The sequence below is a fragment of the Triticum aestivum genome, chromosome 5D (assembly GCF_018294505.1).
Source record: "Triticum aestivum cultivar Chinese Spring chromosome 5D, IWGSC CS RefSeq v2.1, whole genome shotgun sequence".
In the NCBI taxonomy this organism is placed as follows: Eukaryota; Viridiplantae; Streptophyta; class Magnoliopsida; order Poales; family Poaceae; genus Triticum; species Triticum aestivum.
In genome coordinates this window covers 246,150,757-246,174,634 of record NC_057808.1, presented here as the reverse complement: position 1 = coordinate 246,174,634, position 23,878 = coordinate 246,150,757, and the positions used below count along the sequence as shown (strand labels likewise).

General features: G+C 45.5%; 1 protein-coding gene across 1 annotated transcript; it reads left to right on the top strand.

Annotated features, from left to right (window-relative positions):
* The first annotated feature begins 17,873 nt into the window (after positions 1-17,873).
* Positions 17,874-21,244, top strand: LOC123120467 (mitochondrial acidic protein mam33). The gene is made up of 3 exons (XM_044540469.1): positions 17,874-18,119; positions 18,198-18,514; positions 20,751-21,244. Exons 1-3 carry the CDS (start codon positions 17,964-17,966, stop codon positions 20,914-20,916), a joined length of 639 nt encoding a protein of 212 aa, XP_044396404.1. The 5' UTR covers positions 17,874-17,963; the 3' UTR covers positions 20,917-21,244.
* Positions 21,245-23,878: the final 2,634 nt, after the last annotated feature.

Sequence of the window (23,878 nt, the reverse complement as noted above, 5' to 3'; positions counted from 1 at the left end):
ATTTCTGGAGAAAGAGAATAAAGCCTTAACGGCTGAACTGGACAAGGCCTTACAAGAGGCAAGGGAAGCGCGATCGGAATCCAGAGCAACCCGTGAGGAGGTTCGGCAGGCTAGGGAGATTGCGGCTGGAAAGCCCTTTCTACTGCAAACTAAGTCCGGTGACCCGAACTATGCTCAGCTTAACCAAGTGTGGAGTTCTCCGGACGAGTTCTTAGACTTGCCGAAGAGTTCTTCCGATGCGGAGCAATATTACCAAGCGCGAGATGGGTATGCAACAGAGAAGCTTTTTTGGTCGCAGTTTGGCGCATCAAAGCGCCCTCTGTTTCTCAATGAACAGATGTCCCAATGGGCCAAACTTCATAGGATATCCGGCGCTGCCATGAAGGATGTCATAATCCGGTTGTGGCCAACCGAGCCTGTTACGAATAGCTATTTCGGTTTGGTGCAGAGGCTTGTTGACGCGGTGCCACGTATCGACGTTGTGAAGCGGTCAATGTGCATTGAGGGTGCACGGATGGCTTTTGCCCGAGTCAAGGCGTTCTGGGGGAAGATGAAGGCCATCGATGTTGCAACGAAGAGTCCACCCAAAGGCAAGGACCATCCAGAACCGGAGCATTATTTTGAAGATGTCCTAGAGGCCGCCCGCTTGATAGAGGGTCAGTGCTCGAAAGACATAATGTTTGAGTGAGGTGTATGAGAATTGTAAAAGAAAATTTTATAGTTAATCTATTTTTATGTTTTGCTCGAAAGCTTGAATTCCTCCTGTGCGGCCGTTTTAATATAATCTGAAAGTTTTCCAGTCGTCGGCTTCAGCCCCCTCGTAGGAAGTACGGGGGTGTTCGGGAAAAGCATTTGATCACTCTTTATCCAACGTCTTGGTCCATGAAGGAGGTGATAATGCGGCGAACCAGGCAATCGGACTATAGGGCATTAACACTTTCACTTAGCCATAGGAGTTTTATGGTGGGACTACGACATAGCCCCTGGTATGTATGCGGTGTATGGTGCCTTACATATTTGATCTGAAAAAGATCCTTCGTGTGACACGGAGAATCGCTAAAGATTCCAAGAAATCGCCAAGTGGTTGACCAGCTCCCGCCGCATCATGACAGTCAGTTTTCGGCTTTCTCTACTGAGGTACTTGACCAGATGAACCGGAAGCACAATCGCAGTAGTTCTCCCTTTACTACCCTAGCCGATAGAGCGGAACGTAGGGTAGCAAGCACAGGAGCCGGGCAACCCAACTATTGACCCAAGACAATGATTCGGAGCTGATGCATGCCAAACTTGCGACGCCAAAGTACGTTGTAGAGCTGTTCGGGCTTTTGCTGGCAACTCATTTATTCCCATGCCGAGCCCCTGGCAGGTTATGCCAAGGTATGTCTGTGAAGCAACCATGGAAGCCGTATTTAGTGGTGAAACAACATGGATGATTAATTCGGATACTGGGAGCTGAGCGATATGCCAATGATTATGTATTATATATATATATAAGCCATCCTCCCAGCTATTTGACATGCTCGGGGTCGAAGGCGGAGGAACAGGCATAGTATAGGCTCGAAATAGAGAGTGTGGTCTACAAAAAGTTATTTTGGACCTCCTGTCGCACGTCTGCGCCGCCAGTCCTCGGCGGGGGGAATCCTTGACGGAGATAACCCCTCAGGTGAGCGTACGGATCCGAACTCCGATAGAGCCAGTTTCAGATGTTTGTCCTGTTCGTCACCTGTTTCTAAGGGATAGTGAAGGAAGAAAAATAAAAATAAAATGGATAAAAAAATGTTACTGGGATGCTTGCAGGCTTGTCCGTAGTGTGTCTCCGCCAATGCCCATGGTATCTTGAGTGCGTAGTGATGTATGCGCGGCACAAATTTTGTAGGTGTATGAGGTGGGCGGCGGAAGCCGGACTGCTATTTTTGCTCCGGGAGTAGTTGATCCTCGGGTGGAAATTGCTTCAGGCCCCCGGTATTTCGTTGGTGAACCTCTCCGTTGTCCCTGTCGCCTGGCGGCCTCTTCCCCTTGTGTTTGGCGTTAAGCTTGCCGGCCTGTTTAAAGACCCAGCAGTTTCTGTTAGTATGATTAGCTGGTTTGTCGGGGTGGCTGTGAATCTGGCAGGGTCGGTCCAATATCCTGTCCAGGTTGGATGGTTCATCTCGTTTCGCCTTGAATGGCTTCTTCCGTTGACCGGGCTTGGGATTGCTGAATTCGGCATTGACTGCCGTGTCGCGTGATCTTTCATTATCATTGCGACTGTTGTATTTGCTTCGTCGTGGCTTGCCGTTGCCATCTCGGATTTCGGAAGTGCCTGGGTCGCTGGTGCTGTTGCTTCTACGAGCGAGCCAGCTGTCTTCTCCCGCGCAAAAGCGGGTCATCAGAGTAGTGAGGGCTGTCATGGATTTAGGTCCTTCTTGACCGAGGTGGCATGCAAGCCATTCGTCCCGGACACTGTGTCTGAAAGCCGCAAGGGCTTCCGCGTCCGGACAGTCGACGATTTGGTTCTTTTTGACTAAGAACCGAGTCCAGAGCTTCCTCGCTGACTCTCCGGGCTGCTGGATAATGTGACTTAAGTCATCGGCATCCGGTGGCCGGACATATGTGCCTCGGAAGTTGTCGAGGAAGGCATCCTCCAAGTCCTCCCAGCTGCCTATAGAATTTTCAGACAGGCTGTTTAACCAGTGCCGAGCTGGCCCTTTTAGCTTTAGTGGGAGGTATTTAATGGCGTGGAGGTCGTCCCCACGGGCCATATGGATGTGGAGGATAAAATATTCTATCCATACCGCGGGATCAGTTGTTCTGTCGTATGATTCAATGTTGATGGGTTTGAATCCTTCGGGGAATTCATGATCCATTACTTCATCGGTGAAGCAAAGCGGGTCTGCGACGCCTCTATGTTGGGCCACACTGCGATGTAACTCCGAAGGAGTCCATTTGCGGTTTTCGGCTCGGGCATGGCTAGGTTTGTCACGTCCGAATAGGTAGCTGTCGTTGCGTATCGAAGCATGCCTTCGCGATCCGTAGATCGGTCTTGCGTGTCCTGCTCTACTGCCCAAGTCCCGCTGCAGGTCGTATGGACAATCGTGAGCTGCGTTATTCTTGCCTTTAGGGCGAGGTGGGGCGGTCTGGTGTTTGGCTTGAGTTGCTTCTTTATCCGGACAGAGTTGTCGGCGACCTGCCGCATTGCGTGATGATGGTACAGGCTCCAACGCCTCGTCATCGAACTAATATAGCAATCTATGCTTCGGGTAGCTTTTGGCTAGGCCGCTAAGGCCGTATTCTTCGGTGACCAGGACTTGGGTCCATCTATCGTTGAGTAGGTCTTGGTCAGCTTGAAGCTGCTGCTGCTTCTTTTTCAGGCTCCTTGCAGTAGCTATAAGCTTGCGCTTGAAGCGCTCCTGCTCGAGGGGCTCTTCGGGTATGATGAAGTCTTCGTCGCCGAGGCTTACCTCATCTTCAGAGAGCGGAAGGTTGTCGTCCTCCGAATTGTCGCTGGGCAGGGCCTGTTCATCGGGGCTGGCTTGCCCGTTTTCATGTTCCTCCTGTTCGGATCTTGCTCCAGCAGGGTCTTCATTGTTTTCGGCGCTGTCCGGAGTACTATTTTCTCCGGTGCCATCATTGCTGCAATGTGACTTGGAGCGGCGTTTAGGGCGCCGGTACTTAGACTGTGTCTCAGGAGGTTTATTCTCAACTGGATCTCCTTTGTCATCGTCGCGCGCTGTTTTAGGTGTGTCAACTATGTACACGTCGTACGAAGGGGTGGTCGTCCCACGTCCGGTGACTGGCGGGTCTTGGCCTTGCTCCTTGTCGGCATCGTCGTCTATACCGTCAATGTCTTCGGAGCCATAATCAGGCATGTCGGTTAAGTCCTCGACAGTGGCTATGAAGTGGGTGGCGGGTGGGAAACAAAATTCCCCATTATCAGCCTCTAGCTCGAACCGGACATAATTCAGCTGTGAGTCCCCCGCCAGGGACAGGATTTTTAATGAGTTTAGCACATCGATGAGGGGCAAGTGTTGGAAGATGTTTGCGGCGTTGAACTTCAAGATCGATGACCGATCCATCCCGGTGTCTGCAGGCGTATGTGGTTCGGAATTTATAGCCGGAAACGAGTCCGGAGTTCCGTTGGTGTAGATATTCCCTGGTGCTAAGTCTGTGTGCGGCTCCAACGCCGCGGGCTTTGTGGCTTCGGATGGGGCAATCTGCTCCAGACCTAAGGCCGTAGCAATTACAGGAGCCATCTCCTGAATCTGGTCCGATGACAGATTTAAGTCATGTTCATCGGAGCGAGGGGGAGCGATCGCCGCGGTCTCAAATCCATTGAAGATCAAGTCTCCACGAATATCCGTGACGTAGTTCAAGCTTCCAAACCTGACCTGATGGCCAGGGGCGTAGCTATCAATCTGCTCCAGATGGCCAAGCGAGTTGGCCCGCAGTACGAAGCCGCCGAACACGAAAATCTGTCCGGGGAGGAAGGTTTCTCCTTGGACAGCGTCACTATAGACGATCGAAGGGGCCATCGAACCTTTCGTCGACGGCACAGTGGAACTCTCAATGAAAGCACCAATGTCGGTGTCAAAACCGGCGGATCTCGGGTAGGGGGTCCCGAACTGTGCGTCTAAGGTTGATGGTTGCAGGAGATGGGGGACACGATGTTTACCCAGGTTCGGGCCCTCTCTATGGAGGTAATACCCTACTTCCTGCTTGATTGATCTTGATGAATATGAGTATTACAAGAGTTGATCTACCACGAGATCATAATGGCTGAACCCTAGAAGTCTAGCCTGTATGACTATGGTAATGAGTATATCCTATTCGGACTACGCTCTCTGGTTTATATAGACATCGGAGGGATCTAGGGTTACATAGAGTCGGTTACATAGGAAAGAATCTTCATAGATGATCGCCAGGCTTGCCTTCCACGCCAAGGAGAGTCCTGTCCGGACACGGGTACAGTCTTCGGCCTTCATGTCTTCACAACCCATCAGTCCGGCCCACGGATAACAGGCCGTACGCCCGAGGACCCCTTAGTCTGGGACTCCCAAAGCGGGATAGGCGATCATAACACCGGACCAAGAACAATAGCACTAAGGCAAAAGAATTGCCCTTTTTTACATACCCCCATGGGGCTCGTCATGGTTTCACGCAGGGAAAGCAAAAGGAGGGATCCAGAACAACACCGGCCTCAACGACATCACCGACGGGGATATCTAGAATCACTTTCGGCTATTAACTTCCCATGACTTAAACCACTTCTATATAAAGTTACATAAAAAAGAATACAAGCAGATGTGTGATATTTTGAATGGGCTTCAGTCTCAAGCATTTGAAATAAACAAAAGGCTCTTGAGATTTCTTGAAAAGAATCGGCCGCTGCCGCGCTCAGGGCGCGGCGGCTCGGCGGCTCATAGCTGTCGTCGTTGCTGGACTCCGGAGAATCACTGGACTTTGGGGAGTCGTTGCTGTTGCCGGAGGAGCTGCTGGCAAGGCCAAGGGCAAGTTCAACGCCCGTGGCCGCGCCGCTTCGATCAACCCTCCTGGAGCAGCACTCCAGGCGCCGGCCGTCCTTGTCGAAGACCTTGAAGAAGCGCATTGAAGCTCTGTCGTATTCGAAGTGGATGGCTGATAACCCACAAGTATAGGGGATCGGAACAGTTTTCGAGGGTAGAGTATTCAACCCAAATTTATAGATTCGACACAAGGGAGCCATAGAATATTTGCAAGTATTAGTAGCCGAGTTGTCAATTCAACCACACCTGGAGATTAATTATCTGCAGCAAAGTGATCAGTAGCAAAGTAGTATGATAGTTTTGATAAAAGTGATAGCAGCAATAGTAACGGTAACAATGATAGCAGTAATTTTGTAGCAAGTGCAACAGTAGCGATAGCAGTAGTAACTTAGCAAGAACAATATAAGAGAAATTCGTAGGCATTGGATCGGTAATTTGTTGGATGATATTCATCATGTGACAGCCATAACCTAGGGCGATACGACACTAGCTCCAGTTCATAAATATAATGTAGGCACGTATTCCATAAATAGTCATACGTGCTTATGGAAAGAACTTGCATGACATCTTTTGTCCTACCCTCCCGTGGCAGCGGGGTCCAATTGGAAACTAAGGGATATTAAGGCCTCCTTTTAATAAAGAATCGGAACAAAGCATTTACACACGGTGAATACATGAACTCCTCAAAGTACGGTCATCACCGGGAGTGGTCCCGACTAATGTCACTCGGGGTTGCCGGATCGTAGCACGTACTAGGTGACTATAACTTGCAAGATCGGATCTAGAACATGGATATAATGGTGATAACATAAACGGTTCAGATCTGAAATCATGGCACCCGGGCCCAAAGTGACAAGCATTAAGCATGGCAAAGCCATAGCAACATCAATCTCAGAACATAATGGATACTAGGGATCAAGCCCTAACAAAACTAACTCGTTTACATGATGAATCTCATCCAACTCCTCACCGACCAGCGAGCCTATGAAGGAATTACTCACTTCCGGTGGGGAGCATCATGGAATTGGCGATGGAGAAGGGTTGGTGATGACGAAGATCGAAGATCCCCCTCTCCGGAGCCCCAAACGGACTCCAGATCTGGCCTCCTGATGAAGAACAGGAGGTGACGGCGGCTCCGTCTTGTGGAACGTGATAATTCTTTCTCCCTGTTTCTTTTTCTAGAAAAATGTGAGTTTATAGCGTCGGTTTCAGGGTCTTCGGGGCCACCAGGTGGGGACAACCCACCTGGGCACGCCTGGAGGGGGGCGCCCTCTGGTGGGTTGTGCCCACCCAGGTTCCCCCCCCCCCCTCCGTTTGTTCTTGGCTCCAGAAATTCTCTTTTATTGTGTAAAAAATCCTCGCAAAGTTTCGTTCTATTCCGAGAACTTTTATTTCTGCACAAAAACAACACCATGGTAGTTCTGCTGAAAACAACGACAGTCCAGGGTTAGTTTCATTCGAATCACGCAAATTAGAGTCCAAAAGAAGAGGAAAAGCGTTAGGAAAAGTAGATACGTTGGAGACGTATCAACTCCCCCAAGCTTAAACCTTTGCTTGTCCTCAAGCAATTCAGTTGATAAACTGATAGTGAAAAAGACAAACTTTTATGAACTCTTTTGCTCTTGTTTGCATAATAAGCTTAAACAACACCCAGGTTTTCAGCCAATATTATGACTAACCATGCCGACAATAACTCTTAAAAATTATATTAACTCATATCAATGGCATAATCAGCTAGCAAGCAATAATAAGATATCTCAAACAGCAACACGTTATCAAAACAACCATGATATAATATGACAATAGTGGTATCTCGCTAGCCCTTTCTGAGACCGCAAAACATAAATGCAGAGCACCTCCAAAGTTCAAGCGGCGACTAAACATTGTAATTCATGGTAGAAAAGATCCAGTCATGATGCACCCAACTAGCTACATAGAATGCATCAACATGGTAGCAGTGCTCTTAGGTTCTGGCGCTTATTTTAGAAGGAGATGACACAACATAAAAGTAAATAGAAAGTCCCTTCACAGAGGGAAGCAGTGGTTTGCAGCGGTGCCAGAGCTCATGTTTTTAAAACAAAGGTAAATGATATTTTGAGACATGCACCCTTCTTGTTTACTTCACGACCATCGATTATCAATATCTTCCATGATAAGCACGCTAGTGGCGGTTCCCAAGTGATAAAGTAAAGGTTATGACTCCGTAGGAGTTTTTGTTTGATTATTTGAAAGATCAATTCTTTTTGCAGTTTCGGACTAGGCATCCCTATTACCGCCCTTTTCTCGTGCGATGGTGAGTGAATAAAAACTCATCCTGAGAATAACCCGCTTAGCATGGAAGATACCGACTACCTCCTGTCGTTCCATGAACGATCAAGGCACACAAAAAGGATATTTATTTGAAGTTTTTAGAGATGGCACATGCAAATTTACTTAGGACGGCAGGGTAATACCGCATATATCTAGTTATGGTGGACTCATCTGGAATAACTTGGGTTCAAGGTTTTTGATGTACAAGCAGAATTCCCACTTAGTACAGGCGAAGGCTAGCAAATAGGTTGAGAAGCGGCCAGCTAGAGAGCAACAACGGTCATGAACATGCATTATGCATAAGTAACATTGGACACTAGCATGAGTAGGATATGAACACCATGAACATAAATATCATAATGGCTATGTTGGTTTTGATTCAACTGCATTCATGAACATGTGCCAACTCAAGCCACCCGAACATTCAGAGGAGGATACCATATCATCATACTACATCACAATCATTTTAACGCAATGTTGATATCCAAGATAAATCATTATCCACCCCTAGCTACTTATGCATGGCATGAGAAACTATAATCTCTAATTGTCATTGCAACCATGTTTAATCATAATTGGTTGAATCATGGATACTAGGTTAAACATATTTACAAAAACAGAACAAGTCGAGTTCATACCCGTTTCTCTCTACCACGACCAGTTCATCAAATATCGTCATTATTGCCTTTCACTTGCATGACCGAACGATGTGAAAATAATAATAGTGCAAGAGTGCCGTGGACTAAGCTGAAATCTGCAAACATTTTATTCAAAAGGAGAAGACAAGGTAATATGGGCTCTTTTTATCAACAATTATGCATATCAGAGCCACTCAACATTTTCATCGTGGTCTTCTCCTTGGTATGACTCAAGAAAAAGAAAAGAAATTCAGAGAAACACACTGAAATATGTTTGGAGTTTTTGGTTTTCTTGAACAAGCAAGTAAAAGGGAAAAGCAAAAACTAGAAAAACTATTTACACGGGAAAGCTCCCAACAAGCAAAAGAAGAACAAGGAAATCTTTTTGGGTCTTCTTTTTAGTGCTACAGCTAACTACTCTAGAAAGAAAAATAAAAAATAAGTAGGAAATATTTTTGTATTTTCTCAAGGCTTTTCAAACACACAAGAAGAAAGCGAGAAAATAAATTTAACATGGATAAGACAATGAAAAAGTGTGGACACCGACAACTGGAATGGAATATGTGAACATGAATGTAATGTCAGTGGGAATACGTACTCCCCCAAGCTTAGGCTTTTGGCCTAACTTGGTAATCAGTCAGTAGCCTGGATAATAGTCGGGGTGGTAGCTCACAGAGGCTCTCGGTGCGGATGCCTCGACCTGCCGTGCAGCCACAACCGCAGCATTGTGGGCTCGGGCCTCGCTCTCAAGAACAAAATATCTTCCCTTGTTGTGATAATCAAAGAGAGCAGGCGCAGGCAAATATGTGTACACCACGGATTCTTGATTAAACATAAATTTATAGGTGAAATTAGTGGGGTCACCTCTAAGGATCTTATGACGTTTCATAGCATCAAAATCTAAATACTGCGTGGGTAAAATAGGGTCATAGGGCAAAGGTGAGACACCCAGCTCTCTTGCTAAACGTGTGGCATAAATCCCACCATAGAAATAACCACTGTTAGCATTGTGTTGCAACCTGCGTGCAAGAATCGCTCCAATATTATAACTTCTGTCACCGGTGAGAGCAGTGCGTATGAGGCTCAAGTCTAGAGCACAAAGTGTACCACAACCTTGTTTGCCTACTATACATTTTCCATTAAATAATGCAAAGTACTGAATTGCGGGAAAATGAATGCTCTTTATTCTACCTTGCGTCACTCCCCTCGTCTCACCGTAGCAAAGGCTAGTCAAAAAAGTTTGGAACTCAGCTCTTGGTGGTTCGTCAAGCGAACCCCAGAATGGGATTTTGCAGTGGTGAGCAAATCTCTCTAGTGATATGGTAAATGAATTTTCATACAGTTTAAATGACACCCTAGACTCACGGGGATGGAATTTAAATCCTTTGACGAATGATTCAATGAGAGTGTGGTGTTGATTGCACTTATCTGAAATGTAGGGACCGAGACCGTCATGGTGAACATATTGCTCAAATTCCTCCTTAATGCCCACATGCACCATATAATCGTCGCATGGCCATAGACATGTTTTGGTGGCGGCATCTCGTATGGAGCTTTCACTTGGTTCAACATAAGACCGACGAACGGAACTGACACTAGAAGATGCCTCCGAGGATCTCCTCTTTGAAGACCTCCTTCCAAATAGGTTCATTATATTCGCGTACAATTTTCTGAAATTTTTTGGGTGACAAAAATTTATCAACAAAACTTTACAAAATTGGTAGAAACTACTCATAGGGATACATAGCAGCCATAGCAAGCATTCAAACTACTCAGAACTCTAAGAATTCAACATGCAAGCTCATCTACAGCAGCACCAAGAGTAGCTAATTATTCAAAATATAAACCACTAAAACAAAAACTAATTGGACAAACGGAGGAGTCACATACCAAGCAACAATCCCCCGAAATAGTTTCAGAAACGGAGCTTCGAGCAAAGAGATCGAAATCCGCGGGTTTGAGAGCAAGAACACGAGAGAGAGAGAGCAATGGTGATTTTTTTTTCTGGAGGTAGGTGATGAAGTGGTATGAAGAGATAAGTGAGGGGCCCACATGGGGACCACAATCCACCAGGGCACACCTGGGGGTCCTTGCGCGCCCAGGTGGGTTGTGCCCACCCGGTGCACCTCCCTCTGATATTATTTGCACCAAAAGTTCTTAAATATTCAGACAAAAATCATATTAATTTTTCAGAGCATTCTGAGAACATTTATTTTTTGGTCATTTTTTATTGCACGGGAAATTCAGAAAACAGACAAAACATGGCATTTTATTTTATTTAACTAATTAAAACAGAAAACAAAAGGTAGGGACAGAAGGTAGTGCTCACTAAATACATCAACTTCACACCTCTCAAAAATGATCCATTAATAAGGTTGATCAAGTCTTATTAACAACCACTTTCGATTAGCATGAAACTGAAGAATTTCATAAATCACCAAGTTACCTCAACGGGGATATGAATGTCCCCAACAATAAGCATTTCATATTTCTTTTTAATAGTAGGTAGAGGTAGTTGAAAACTTCCAATAGTGATTGTCGGAGATTTTTCAATAACATTAATACCATTCACTTGGAATTTTTTCTTCGAAAAGCGCACCATATGCTCATTACCATTGATATGAAAAGTGACCTTGCTTTTATTGCAATCAATAACAGCCCCTCCAGTATTCAAGAAGGGTCTACCAAGGATAATCGACATGTTGTCATCCTCGGGCATCTCAAGTATAACAAAGTCAGTCAAAATAGTAACATTAGCAACAACAGCGGGCACATCCTCACAAATACCGATAGGTATGGCAGTTGATTTGTGAACTATTTGCGAAGATATTTCAGTAGGTGTGAGTTTATTCAAATCAAGTATTTTATATTTCTTTTGATGGAGCAAGGTATAGTTGGTATTCCCGATCTCCAAGTTTTTTAGGTACTCTATCTTTAAAGTATAATTAGCAAGCATGGTGGAGATTTTAGCTTTCGGTATTTTTCTCTTATTGGTGATGATGTCTTTCATGTACTTTGCAAAAGGAGGCATTTTTAAGATATCAGTCAAGCGAGTACGCAAAAAGACTGGCCTCAGCATTTCAGCAAAGCGTTCAAATTCTTCATCGTCTTTCTTTTTAGTTGACTTAGGTGGAAAGGGAATAGGTTTTTCAACCCACGGTTCTCTTTCTTTACCGTGTTTTCTAACAACAAAGTCTCTTTTATCATATCGTGTATTCTTGGGTTATGGGTTATCAAGATCAACTGAAGGTTCTATCTCAATATCATTGTCTATTTCTTTATTATTTGTTTGAGTATTTTCATGAACCTCATCATTTTATTTTTCATTATCAGAAGGTGAGTGTTCACTACCAGGTTGAGTTTCAGCATCAGAGATAGAAATTTCATAATCATTATCAGGAGGTTTTTTCTACTTCAGGTTCACTAGAAGCATGCAAAGTCCTATCATTTTTCTTCTTCTTTTTCTTTTTAGAAGGACTACGTGCATCAGTGTTAGCTCTTTGAGAGTCTTGTTCAATTCATTTTGGGTGTCCCTCGGGATAAAGTGGTTCCTGAGTCATTTTACCTCCTCTAGTTGCTACTCTAACAGCAAAGTCATGTATGTTATTGTTCATTTCATCAAGCAACTCTCTTTGAGATTTAGCAACTTGTTCTAACTGGGTTTGAACCATAGAAGCATGCTTTCCCACACCTCTAACATCATTTGAGATTCTAAATAACAAGTCACTCAAGCGAGCAATCATATCAGACTTGTATTTCAATTGTTTCATAACATTTGCATTGAAGTGATCTTGCTTTCTAATGTAATTTTCAAACTCATAAAGGCATTGGCTAGGGTGCATATTGTGAGGATTGTCATTATCATTGAATTTCATTAGAGAATTTACCTCTACCACCTTAGGCAGTGGTGCTGTATCAAGCCCATGTATTTCTTCAATAGAAGGTAAATTTTTAACATCCTCAACTTTAATACCTTTTTCCTTCATAGATTTTTTTGCCTCTTGCATATCTTCAGGACTGAGATATAATATACCCCTCTTCTTTGGAGTGGGTTTAGGCGGTGGTTCAGGAAGAGTCCAATCATCATAATATTTCAATATGTTATTCAATAATTCTTCAGCTTGCCCAATAGTTCGTTCCCTGAAAACACAACAAGCACAACTATCTAGGAAATCCCTAGAAGCATCGGTTAGTCCATTATAGAAGATTTCAAGTATTTGATTTTTCTCAAGAGGATGATCAGGCAAAGAATTAAGCAATTGGCAAAGCCTCCCCCAAGCTTGTGGGAGACTCTCTTCTTCGATTTGCACAAAGTTAAATATTTCCTGTAAGGCAACTTGTTTCTTATGAGTAGGGAAATATTTTTCAGAGAAGTTATGGATCATATCCTGGGGACTACGCACACAACCAGGAGCAAGAGTATTGTACCAAGCTTTAGCATCACCCTTTAATGAGAACAGAAATAATTTGAGAATATAGTAATAGCGAGTTTTCTCATCATGAGTAAAAAGGGTGGCTATGTCATTCAACTTAGTAAGATGTGCCACAACAGCTTCAGTTTCATAACCATGGAAAGGATCAGATTCAACCAAAGTAATTAACTCTGGGTCGACAGAGAATTCATAATCCTTATCATCAATAAAGATAGGTGAAGTAGCAAACTTAGGATCATATTGCATCCTAGCATTCAAGGATTTTGCTTTATACTTGCATAATAATTTCTCTAGATCATCTCTATCCTTACAAGCAAGAATATCTCTAGTTGTCTCCTCATTCATAACATAACCCTCCGGTACTTTTGACAATTCATATCTAGGAGGGCTAGTTCTAGTAGGTGTTTCAAGATTTTCGGTTTCAAGATCATCATCAGTTTCAACAACATCATGTTGTATTACTCTAGCAATTTGTTCATCAAGAAATTCACCAAGTGGCACATCATCATCAAGCAAGGTACTAGCATCATCATAAGTATCATTCATAGCAGAAGTAGCATCATCAATAACTTGCGACATATCAGGATTAATAGCATGTGGCGGTATTGCAAGTTTGCAAGTTTACTTATAACACAAGGTGAATCTAAAGCAGAGCTAGATGACAATTCCTTACCTCCCCTCATCTTAGAGGGATAAATCTTAGTCTTAGCATCCTTCAGATTCTTCATAGTGATAAATTGATAATAATCCCGAGTGACTCAACAAATATAGCTATGCTCCCTGGCAACGGCGCTAGAAAAAGGTCTTGATAACCCGCAAGTATAGGGGATCGCAACAGTCTTCGAGGGTAGAGTATTCAACCCAAATTTATAGATTCGACACAAGGAGAGCCAAAGAATATATGCATGTATTAGCAGCTGAGTTGTCAATTCAACCACACCTGGACATTAATTATCTGCAGCAAAGTGATCAGTAGCAAAGTAGTATGATAGTTTTGATAAAAGTGATAGCAGCAATAGTAATGGTAACAGTGATAACAGTAATTTTGTAGCAAGTGCAACAATAGCGATAGCAGTAGTAACTTAGCAAGAATAATATAAGAGAAATTCGTAGGCATTGGATCGGTAATTTGTTGGATGATATTCATCATGCCACAGTCATAACCTAGGGCGATACGGCACTAGCTCCAGTTCATAAATATAATGTAGGCACGTATTCCGTAAATAGTCATACGTGCTTATGGAAAGAACTTGCATGACATCTTTTGTCCTACCCTCCCGTGGCAGCGGGGTCCAATTGGAAACTAAGGGATATTAAGGCTCCTTTTAATAGAGAACCGGAACAAAGCATTAACACACGGTGAATACATGAACTCCTCAAACTACGGTCATCACCGGGAGTGGTCCCGACTATTGTCACTCCGGGGTTGCCGGATCATAGCACGTAGTAGGTGACTATAACTTGCAAGATTGGATCTAGAAAATGGATATAATGGTCATAACATAAACGGTTCAGATCTGAAATCATGGCACCCGGGCCTAAAGTGACAAGCATTAAGCATGGCAAAGTCATAGCAACATCAATCTCAGAACATAATGGATACCAGGGATCAAGCCCTAACAAAACTAACTCGGTTACAAGATGAATTTCATCCAACTCCTCACCGACCAGCGAGCCTACGAAGGAATTACTCACTCCAGGTGGGGAGCATCATGGAATTGGCGATGGAGAAGGGTTGGTGATGACGAAGATCGAAGATCCCCCTCTCCGGAGCCCCAAACGGACTCCGGATCTGGCCTCCCGATGAAGAACATGAGGTGACGGCGGCTCCGTCTCGTGGAACGCAATAATTCTTTCTCCCTGATTTTTTTTGGAAAAATATGATTTTATAGCGTCGGTTTCAGGGTCTGCGGGGCCACTAGGTGGGGACAACCCACCTGGGCACGCCCAGGTGGGTTGTGCCCACCCAGGTGCGCCTCTTCGATTGTTCTTGGCTCCAGAAATTCTCTTTTATTGTGCAAAAAATCCTTGCAAAGTTTCGTTCCATTCCGAGAACTTTTATTTCTGCACAAAAACAACACCATGGTAGTTCTGCTGAAAACAACGTCAGTCTGGGGTTAGTTTCATTCAAATCATGCAAATTAGAGTCCAAAACAAGAGGAAAAACGTTAGGAAAAGTAGATACGTTGGAGACGTGTCAATGGCGAGAGCCCCCTCCGGGCAGCAGGCGCGGACGATCTCGCCCCATCTCAAGTCATGAAGACGTCGCGGGAGCGGACGACCTCGACCTCCGCTTCAGAAGCTTGTCTGCAGCACCCGGCATGTTGCGGCCATAGCTCAACAGACCCCCTCGGCGATATCTCCTCTGCAAAGAACCGAGGGAGCCGGATCCATGTGCGCGGTGGCATTGCCGCCCACACCACAAACTCGCGCGTTGTGCCTTCGGCATGGGTACGCGAGCCGGGTGGCTGTGCAGCCACCGCATGTCCTCCTCCGCGCCCCTGACCCTCGCGGCGCTGGGCGCTCCCCCTGTGCGCAGGGCTCTGCGCACGGGCGTACATGGGGATAGGGAAGCCCGGCGGAGGCCGCTCGTGCCAAGGCCGCGTCACCTCAGGCCCCTCGACGGCGTCGCGGGAGCGGCCGAGCCTCTTCTTCGGCAGGAGCGGCCCGAGTTCCTCCCGAGGGGTTTTTTCCTTCTTATCGGTGCCATAAGTGCTTCGGCGAGGTGACGAGACAAGAAGGAAGAAGAAAGAGCAAGCGGCGAGAAGACGGAGATAAGCATGCCCCCCCATTTATAGCCGGAGGGAGGCCAACCGCCGGCTCCACGATCCCCAGTAATGATGATGTTTTTGCATGCAGCAGGTTGTTGTCAAGTCGAACGGTTGCCGAGGCAGCGTGGGGAAGCGGAGACGCCCATGTTCCATCAAGCGACACGCGTCGAACGGGTTCGCAGGCGGTTGGGCCCGCGGCGCTTCGCCTCGAAGCCAAGTCCGAGCGCGCCTTGGGCCCGGGGGCTACTGTAGGCGTTCCGGGAACCGGGGTACCCAGACTTGCCTGCCTGTGACCCACAGCGTGGCTCCATCGACGGCCTGGTACAACCCATCTTTAGCATCAACAACGCAAGACCCTCGCGAGGCGAACGACGCCAAGACCTGCAGAGGGAGTGGCCTCCTTAGGCTGGCTCTTGAGGAGCGGAGATTCCTATGCAGGCGCCCACCTCGTGAGGTTAAGGTGACGCAAGCCATGACAACCAAGGCCAGACAGGCGCCAACGGGCGCAGTACAACAGGTTTCCTCTTTGGTGCTAAAGAGGCAAGCGCAGGCACGGAGTCCCGAGGGATCAGCTAAAGGTTTCCATTTCCGTGCTACAAGACCAAGACCGCTAGGATGGCAGGACGGAGGTCATCGCCGAACCCACCACGACGTCACGACCAGAAGCTTTGCACGCGAAGACCACCTTTTGTTAGAATAAGATGTACTAGTTGCCCCCCTTCAAACTTGGCCGTTGTGGGATCCCTTCCCGCCTTCATTTTGAGGGAAGAGGACCAATGCCACTATAAATATAGCTTAGCCACCACCACGGACGGGGATGGAGGGATCGAGCCATCCGAACCCTCACCAGCTCATACCCACACAAGAACACACCTTCTGAGGTTGTTCTCCCTCGGTACTAGTTCATCCTCAGCCCACCTCGAGGCTAATCCACCACAAAGCAAGAGTAGGATTTTACACCGCAAGGTGGCCCGAACCTGGGTAAACTGTCGTGTCCCCTTCCTTTCCTGTTCATCGAGCTAGCCTGAGAGATCATCGAGTTGGCAGACTGGGGAGATTGAGTTCTTCGCACGTACCCCAGAGTTCGAATCTTTCTTGGATCTGCGAAGCCCTGAATCCGACAGTGTCCAAGCGTCGTACAGACGCATCTGTCCGTATAGGTGTCTCTTTGTAACAGACGCCTATTATAGGTGGCCCAAATTCTTGTATAAATAGACGATTCTCAGATCAAACAAAGCTCTTGATTTTTCATTCAATCGTTTACATTTCCTACACATTATGATGCACGCATAGACTTCGTCTGCCAAGAGCATTAGAGAAAAGAAGAACGGTAAGATGGTATGGATGAACCTGCGTATCCTCACCTTTGCCCGGGGGTTTTTTTTCGCCGGCGACCTTTTGGTCGTCGGTGATGAGGGGGTCGCCGGATCCGCATGTGTGAATCATTTTAGCTTTTGGTTTTAGGGCTAAAGAAGCTTAGGGTTTTGGATCGTTCGACGTCTTGGCTTTGGTGGCGGCAATGGCGATGCTGAATTTAGAAGCTCCGGATTCTTCTCCGCGAGGCGATCGTCTCTATTGTTGGTGAAGGATCTGGGAATCAGTCTGTTCAAGCAGGGATGTCGTGGCCACGGCGGCATCCTTGTGGTGGACATGTGTCCTCAGGCTCCATCGTTGCGACGGCGTCTGCTCCAACGTCGGCGCGGAGCTTGAGAGGTAGTCGAGGAGCGGATGCAGATTGTGGTCTGCATCGACGACATCTGAAAGACGGAGCGTGTGCTGGGCTCGTGGTTCGTGGATGGCGGGTATGGTTTCCTCCTTTGATGTCTTAGTCATGTGGGGTGGTAGATCTGAAGTTCAATGGCGTGTCCGGGGTGTTGCCCCGGTCTGATTCGTTCAACGGTAATGGTTTCGTCTTTGGTGAGCCACCTTGAAGGTCCGCAAAGCTGCATATCAGCGATGAAGCCGCGCCAAGCTCGAGTGAGAAGGTGATCCGTATGAAGCCGCGTCAAGCTCGAGTGAGAAGGTGATCCGTCATTTTTTCTTTCGGTGGCTGCTATGTGGTGCCGGAGGCAGGTGGCGGGCGTTGGTGTCAAGCGCAGAGACGTTCTGCTGTCTTTTCAGTTTTGTCATGTCGGTCTTTGTGTGACTTGTATTTTAATCTTTATGAATGAGACACATATTATGAAAAAAAAAGGTTTTTGGTTTTTGCTTTTGAGCTGTGCTCATGGTTGATTTGGTTTGCGAACGAACCGCTACGACCGCACCAGGCTCGAGTCGCGACTGATCCGCATCTCTCTCAAGCCCGGTGCGATGTTCCTGCGGCGCCTGAGCACGTCCGCCTCCGGCGTCCTCCGCCGGCGCCGCCGCGGCGCCAAGGACGACGGCGTCGTAGCCGCCCTGCGTGCGGAGATCGCCCACGAGCTCTCCTCGCCCCCCTCCTCCTCCCCCCTTTCCCTCCATTCTCAGGTACCCCCCGCCCTATCCTCCCACCAGTGACTTCCAGCCCCAATCCAGCGCCACTCACGCCCCCTTTCCCATTCGCAGGAGGCTCTCGACTTTGCCACCGTGTCGGACGCGCCGCGTGCGCAGGACGTGCTTCTGCGCCGCCGCGGAGACACCGAGGAGGTCCACGTGTCGGCGCTGCTCGCCCCACTGCGCTTCGAAGGCGAGGAACCGCTGCCCAGGGACGCGCTCATGAAGGTGTTCGTCAGCAAGCCAGGAGTGGAACCGCTGCTGCGCTTCGACTGCCGCGCGGTTGCCGCGGCCGGCGGCGCTGCTGCTGGCTATGATATAACTGCCCTTTCGTATCACGCGTTCCCTGGCGATGGTGGAGAACGCAAGTATGAAGGGCCAGACTTCGGGTAATGTTCCTTGCGCTGCTTGATTTTTAATTCTGTTAATGATGCTATGTATACCATGTGTCAAGTGTCAACTGAACTGAACTGAACTGAACTGAACTGATACATTGGGGTTTACTGTATGGAACTAGGGAGGTGAGCATGCTGAACTAAGAAAGCAGGAACATGAAAAAACACCTCTATGGCTAGCATTGCGCAGCCTGAAATCCTAGCTTAGTTTTTACTTTCTGTTGCGCAAGGATGTTGGTACTTTGTTATTCCGTTATCTCTCTGATAGAGTGATAGTGGAACCTGGCTGGTGTGGTCAGTTGGAAAATAAAAACATGAATACGATAGGAATGAAGTTTAAATCACAGGACTTCTTCACAAAACCCCAAGAAGGGTGAATGAATTATCATTTCGTTTGAACATAGAAAAATCGCCTCAATCATAAGCGAATGTGTTTAGAAAAATGATTTTGGTGAATTTTGAAATTCCGGTGGAACTGGAGCATAGGAAATCTATCCGTAGGAATTCGGCAGCACCGTTTCTGTGAACCAAAGGGCATTTATACAGAAAATTTCGTAAGGATCGGAATCCTCCAAAAAATCTTACAATACAAAGGGCGACTGACCGCAGAATTTCTCATAAATTATCTGGGGAGAGTCTGTTTTACGTTCAGTGGAATTTCCCAATAGCTGGATGCAGGATGTAAAGAGCATAGGATTTTCTTGTCACAACACCTCTGCCATTGATAACTGTAAGTCTGAAACTCCTGTTGCAGTTTGTGGAGACCACTAACTGCTGGTGGTCTTACTTTTAAACCTAAAATTATTTAAGAGGAAATGCCAGTACCACTTCCAGTTGTTTAGATTCCTTTTGTATAAAGGGGACTTATCGGTTTATTGCCCTAACTCTTTGGATGACTGCCATTATTTTAGTTTGAGTAGTTATTTTCTTATATAATAATAATACTCCCTTTGTGGAGTATTTGATAGTGGTTGAAATTTTTGGAATTTTGGATATTACACTGTGCAGAGACGCTGAGATCCTTCTTTGCCAATAAATATTGCGGCAGTATACTTTATGAGATCATCCCTTTGTGGCGCATTTGTGCAATTGCTTTTGATTTGGGCACTAAATTAGTTAAATGGTATACTCCCTCAGAGTTGATCTATCTGAAAGGTGTTGAATGTTAAAATTCTAGGTTATGCTTTATTTCATTCTCTAATTTCTCAAGATTGCTGCTCGCGGGTGTAATACCGAATTGAAGCATCATATGTCGCCTTTAGTTAATAGAGAAGTTTGCGTGAATGTAGTGTGGCACCTGACTTGCCCCAAGTCATGTCTACTACTTGGCATGCGACTTATGCTAGCCATTGGAACCGGTACCTTTCTCCATTGTGAAGTTGGGCATGAGATACAGCAAGAGGTTTTATCGATTATTATTGTAAGGGAAGGGACCAAGGTAATGGTTTTGATAGTAGGAACAATTATTACCTAAAGCATTGACTGCAAGGTGTACAATTAAACATCACTTTTTCGGGATCGACATAGATTTAGAATTACTCGAAATAGCTGTGCTGTTTTACTGTAATGAATGATTAGGCTAAACCAAATGGTATAGAGAGAGTTTGTTCTATAAATTAGGAGGAGCTAATTCATGATATGTAATATGATAATTTGTAAACCTGTACAGATTGGTCATTTACGCTTAACCGTTTTGATCGGATAAGGCATACAGTGCATCATGTGCCAAAACCCCATACCTGATGCATGTTAAGCTGGGACTAGACTGGGCTTAAGATGGATAATAATGCTTCGTACCCACTTTCTTTTTTGCTCTACTGTATTAAATATGTGAAACACAATGTGCTCAAAGTGCATACCAAATAGAGAACATACATATGCTATCGGTTACATCTGTTGTTGTTAATGGTGCCTATGGTTTGTTCTGAGTGAGTCCAAATGGTGCCTATGGTTTATTCTGAAGCCAGGTGCAACAACAACAACAACAACAACAACAACAAAAACTGGATGTGTTTCTCATCCATGAAATTCTTCTTGTCGATGTTAACTATATCAGCTGTTTCAATGTATAATGATCATATTGTCCCACCATAGACAAAAGGATCACATTTATAATTTACAAAACCACCAAAAAGGCAATTGATTCCTTTGAAAAGCAGCAAGCTCAAGAAGCATGTGCTGTTCCTCTCTAATTGCACTGAGTGAGAGTGTTTTTCCTTCCGCTGTGCAGGGATTTGGATCCTAAGCTACAGGCTGCACTGAAAGAATATCTCCTGGCAAGAGGCGTTACCCCCGAACTGGCGACCTCACTTCGTGAACACTTGCTTCAGAAGGAGCAGGCCCAGTACGTGAGCTGGCTGAAAACATTGGAGGGGATGTTCACCAAAGATCATTGACCTGATCGTTGTCCAAAAAGATGAAGAAGAGAACGATTGTTGACCTATTAGTCCTCGTCTGTCCAACTTTGCTTGTCAGTTGTTAGTCTGTTCCTGATGAGTCGAATGCTTAATGTTCTTTTGGCTGTGACAATGCGGGATATAAGGTGAATGCTGTATCTCGGTTAAGTTTGTGTCCTGTCCAGTTACAGTAATGGCGTTCTTGTTGAGTTCGCTGAACTGTCAAGTGTTATCACCAGCGGCCTGTCTTGTTGCTGATTGGTGATGCTGGACTTGGGGTTTTGGACCATGAGATGAAGGCCTGAAGGTGATGGTGGATTTGTGCTTTTCGGTCGGACAAGATCAACATTCCAGTAAAATACCCCATTTAGCTTCTTTTTTTAACAAAATAAGTAGGAGGAGATTTTTCAATCTTGTAATTGAGCTGGCTCTCAACTCGTCAAGATGTGTTAAAAAAAACTTGTCAAGAAATATTTTTCTCTGCCGGCCAATATGTGATATCGCGATGGAAGATTACTCGCAAGAGTTGCATGCTTCACCCACCTCGCCTTCAATGCTTTTTCTTCATCTTCAAACTTGAATCTAGTACTATATCTTCTTAACCGAAAATTCAAATTAAGTTTCGTTTGCATATTTGTGTTCGTTGCAACAAGTACCTTCAAACAAGACCAATTTTGAATACATTTTGACAATTTATAAATTTTTACCAAGTTTCAAATATTATAACTTGATAGCCGCAATATTAAGTTTTTACTAAGTTTTACCAAGTTTCATTTGCTTTTAGGGTTTAGGGCTAGGGCTTGGGGGTTAGGGAGGGTTGAGGGTTTAACTTTTAGTTTTTTTTAAACTTGATGAATTTATCATTCATTCTATAAAATTTCAGCAGTTGAAACCTGGTGAAGTTTTTAAAACTTGTCAAAACATATTCAGAAGTGGTCGTGTTTCAAAGCCCTCGTCATATAGAATACGAATATGCGAACGCAATTTAAGTTAGATTTTTGGTTAAAACAAATAGATTCAAATTTACAAATCAAAAGAAAAATCATTTTTAGGTGGGGTGGGTGAGGCATGCACTCTCACTCCCTGCCAAAAGATGTACTAAAAGCTGTATGCATAAAGTAATTAAGCTCTAATCACAAAATCAAGTTTGCAATCTTGCTCAATCATGTGGCTGCATGCATGCGTACCCAAGCCGCTCTGTGCAGTAAATCGCCTCCCATGTCGCGTTGGTTATCTTTCTGTATCCTCTTGCGTTATCAAAAGGAAAATTGTTGTTTCGAACTGAGGCAACGTTTGTTTGCAAGAGGAAGACAAGATCGAGCATATCCTGATGCAATGCATGGTGGCTAGAGAAACTTTTGGCAGCGATGCTTCGCTGTGCTGCATATTATTGTCATGATGCCATCACGACAAGGCACCTTGGAGGACTGGTGGATTAAGGCCAAAATGCTACTCCCTCCTTTCGGAAAAAGTTTGTCCTTTAAATGGATATATCTAGCACAGCGGGAGTATTTTAAAAGCTTGTCTCTAAAAAATTAGTGCTAGGTACATCCATTTGAGGGATAAGCTTAGGACAAACTTTTTCGGACGAAGGGAGTATTTCAAAAGCACAACAGGCGTGGTTTCGATTGGTTTGTTACCTTACCTCCTGACATCTTTGAAAACAAAGAAACACCCATGTTTTTGGTAATGTTTGTCACTAGTTGTTGGTGTCAAAACTGATGGACCTCGTCCGCGAAGACTTGAAGTATTGGATGAAGGCCGAATTCGATGGTTTGGATAGATTTGTGAGAAGTTAGCTTCATGACATTGCTCAGTTGTTGTTGGCCCATCTTCGCGCGGATTTTATTTACCGGTTTTGCTTCTCTTTTGTTAGCACGCCAAAGACGTACCATATATTTTATAGAATACATAAACAATTTACATTATTCTTTTTATGAAAATAAAATATAAGAACTTTATCGAATTGGTTGCAGGCACCCAATCACAAAGCTTTAAGCACACTCGCCGACACGTAGGGGTAGCGGCCGGCCGCAGATTTGTTAAAAGCATCCTCAACAAGTCCCATATACCACCCTAAAAGTGACCACACGGGATGTTCAAATAATTTATCTGAGGTTCTCAGATGTGGTGTTTTTGCAAGTTCCTCATACATGTTCCCCTAAAACATGTTATCTTTTTATTTCTCTTTAAACTAACATACAAATGGCATATGTGTGGAGAGGAGGTTAGGGAGAGACCGACGAGCGACACAGAGAGGCAGATGGACGACGCAGCTGGGCAGCAAGGGGAAGAGGTAACAAAGAGACGCGGCGGCGAGAGCTGGTACATGCAACACGGCTGAGTCTGTCGGGAGGCGACGGAGTGGCTGCGCCCTGAAATTTCAACGGCTATCTCCTACCATGTTTACTGCAAGATTTACGGGAAAAGTCATCTTCCCCTGATGGAGGGGAAGTTGGGCTGATTATATGGCCCCCCTTAAAAATATCAGAAATGCCATTGATACATTCTCTAGGAGTAGTTTTCCTAGTACATCCAATTCCGGAGTAGCTTTCCTAGTACATCCAATTCCCGTGTGCAAATCTCCACGTGACAATCCTTATTCACTCTCATGCACCTCTCAGAGTGAACGACTCCATGTAGGACACTAATTTTTTTGAACACAATGCTGGAATTTTGTCTATTTTGGGCCTAGCCCAATAGCAGTTTCAGAAATTCCTAATAAATCCTAGAGGCCCACGCAGCCCATTCGTGCAAGGCAAGAGGTGGAACAAAAGTTTAGTCCCACATTGCTAGTTTAGAGGGAGTTGCACCTCTTTATAAGGGAGGCTCTTACTCCACATGTATGAGGATGAGAACAAGAGGGACATCCACGCGCGCTCCTCCTCCGCCACGCCACGCCGCGGGTTGCGGGAATGAGCCGATGTCTAAATTTTTGCCACGCACGACGGGTATGCGAAAG

What these genes read in the sequence shown, in the direction of transcription:
- LOC123120467 (XM_044540469.1), top strand. Translation starts at nt 17,964, where the DNA reads ATGTTCCTGCGGCGCCTGAGCACGTCCGCCTCCGGCGTCCTCCGCCGG. An exon ending in CCCTTTCCCTCCATTCTCAG is followed by an intron (nt 18,120 to 18,197) that starts GTACCCCCCGCC and finishes TCCCATTCGCAG; the next exon opens with GAGGCTCTCGACTTTGCCAC. An exon ending in TATGAAGGGCCAGACTTCGG is followed by an intron (nt 18,515 to 20,750) that starts GTAATGTTCCTT and finishes TCCGCTGTGCAG; the next exon opens with GGATTTGGATCCTAAGCTAC.